Here is a 2171-nt window from a genome sequence, read left to right as displayed (position 1 = left end):
GGGCGGCCGTGCATTAGCTCAAAAGATACTCTTGGCCAGATATTTTTGGCCGACCCTCCAAGAAGATGTCACTCGAACGGTAGCCACCTGCCTGTCCTGCCAAAAGTACCACAACCTCTAGTATCGGTCGACCGAGGAAATGAAGGCGTCCACAATATCTTGCTCGTTCGACCAATGGGGCATGGATATCGTAGGGTCATTCCCCATGGCGACCGGTCAGCAGAAATTTCTGCTCGTCACAATCAACTGCTTCTCAAAGTGGGTGGAAGCTGAGCCGCTTGCAAGAATAACCGAGAATGCGATCATTAAGATTGTTTGGCAGAACATCATATATCGGCTCAGCATCCCACATCGACTCATATCAGACAATGGGAGCCAACTCACTGGTCAGGGTCTTAGAGAGTGGTGCGAGGGCTATGACATCCAACAGGCCTTCACATCGGTGGCCTAACCCTAGGGCAACGGACAAGCCAAAGTTGCTAATCGAGATATCCTTAGAGTTTTACGCGCTTGGCTCGACCACGATTGAGGCAGCTGGGTCGACGAGCTCCCCAGTGTGTTGCGGGCCCTTCGCACGACCCCGAAGGAGGCGACCGGCGTAACCCCCTTCCACTTGGTATACGGCGGCAAAGCAGTCGTCCCCATGGAGGTCGGAGTAGAATCCAATCAGGTGCAGTACTATGATGAAGGAAACGCCGAACGGAGGCTCATGGAGCTCGACTTGGTGGAAGAGACGTGGGCAAAAGCAGTTGTTCAGCTCACGGTGTACCGGCAACGGATGAAACAGAACTATAATCGGAGGGTGATCTTGAGGTCCTTCCAGGTCAGCAATCTCGCCTGGAAGAAAGTGAAGCCGGTCGGCGACATCACCTAGCTCGAAGCCCCATGGGCGAGACCTTTTAAGGTCATGCAAAAGCTCTGTTCGAGCGCCTACTACTTGGAAGATCAGGAAGGAAGGCAACTCGAGCGACCATGGAGCGCGAATCATCTCCAACCCTACAGGGTCGGATGAGAGGTGCGTGAGTGAATTACTTGTATTTTTGTATGTTTCTCGAACGCGGGGCAAAAAATGAATAAAAGCGAAGAATACCTCTTGAGATAAGTCTTCAACAACAGTCAAGCGGCAACCTTAACCCTTGTCTTCACCAACGGTCGAGCGGCGACCTTAAACTCTTGTCTTCACCAATGGTTGAGCAGTGACCTTAAAAGCTTGTCTTCACCAACAGTTGAGCGGTGATCTTAAACCCTTGTCTTCACCAACGATTGAGCGACGACCTTAAACCCCAGTCTTCGCCTAGTCTAGGTCAACGGTAGAGGGTGACTTTAAACCCGGGTCTACATAATGGTCAAGCGACGACCTTAAACATCAGTGTTCACCTAATCTTCCTCAACGGTTGAGCGGTGACCTTAAACCCTTGGCTCATTGAGCGGGCAAGTGTTGATTAATAGCTGACCGAGAACTCGGGCTACTCAAAATCTCGAAGTCTTCAAAATACAATGACCGTTCGGGACTATTCTTCAAAATACTCCCATGGTCGATCGGAAGGTCACAAAATCATAATGAACTATGAAGACAAAAAGGATCAATCAGCTGGATAGGCTAATCATGGACAATCGGAGGAGTCGTGAGGCCAGGAGTTCTTGCAATGCCCAAAAGATGAGTTGAAAAAATAAATATAAGGAGATAAAGCTTGGCCGGACGGACAAGAATTCATTAAAACTTCAAAAATTTTACAGGGAGGAACTCTCAACCTCACTCGAGGTAATCTAAGGCATCATTAGGCAACGACGTGGTAAGTTTGTCCCGGCTAATGATGTTACTGGTCAGAGCTACTGACAGGTAGCCTCCCTCTCTATGGTGGTTGATCATCCTGTCGATTGCTAGGTTGAATAGGTGAAGTGCCCAGTCGGCAACTTTGTCATTGAAAGTGTCCAAGCAGATGTAGCACTTCTTCATAGTCTCGAACCAATCAGCCTTGGCATCTTGGTAAGTCTTCTAAGCTACTCAAGAGGCCTCCAGCTCTTCCTTCACGGTGGCCAACGCATTATCTTTGGCGGAGAGTTGGCCGCGAAGGGAAACTTCTTCGATTGACCGACTCTTTTGCTCGGCGACCAGAAAATCTTCAGCTTCCTTGAGTTTCTTAGCGAGCGTTCGGCCCTCCTTATTCTTC

At 49.5% G+C, this 2171-nt stretch overlaps 1 protein-coding gene across 1 annotated transcript; it reads left to right on the top strand.

The window, feature by feature from the left end:
* The first annotated feature begins 205 nt into the window (after window positions 1-205).
* Window positions 206-874, top strand: LOC121979508. The gene is made up of 2 exons (XM_042531501.1): window positions 206-405; window positions 535-874. Exons 1-2 carry the CDS (start codon window positions 206-208, stop codon window positions 872-874), a joined length of 540 nt encoding a protein of 179 aa, XP_042387435.1.
* The last annotated feature ends 1297 nt before the right edge of the window (window positions 875-2171 follow it).

This window comes from Zingiber officinale, chromosome 5A (assembly GCF_018446385.1).
Source record: "Zingiber officinale cultivar Zhangliang chromosome 5A, Zo_v1.1, whole genome shotgun sequence".
Taxonomy (NCBI): Eukaryota; Viridiplantae; Streptophyta; class Magnoliopsida; order Zingiberales; family Zingiberaceae; genus Zingiber; species Zingiber officinale.
This window is presented reverse-complemented; position numbering and strand designations above follow the sequence as displayed.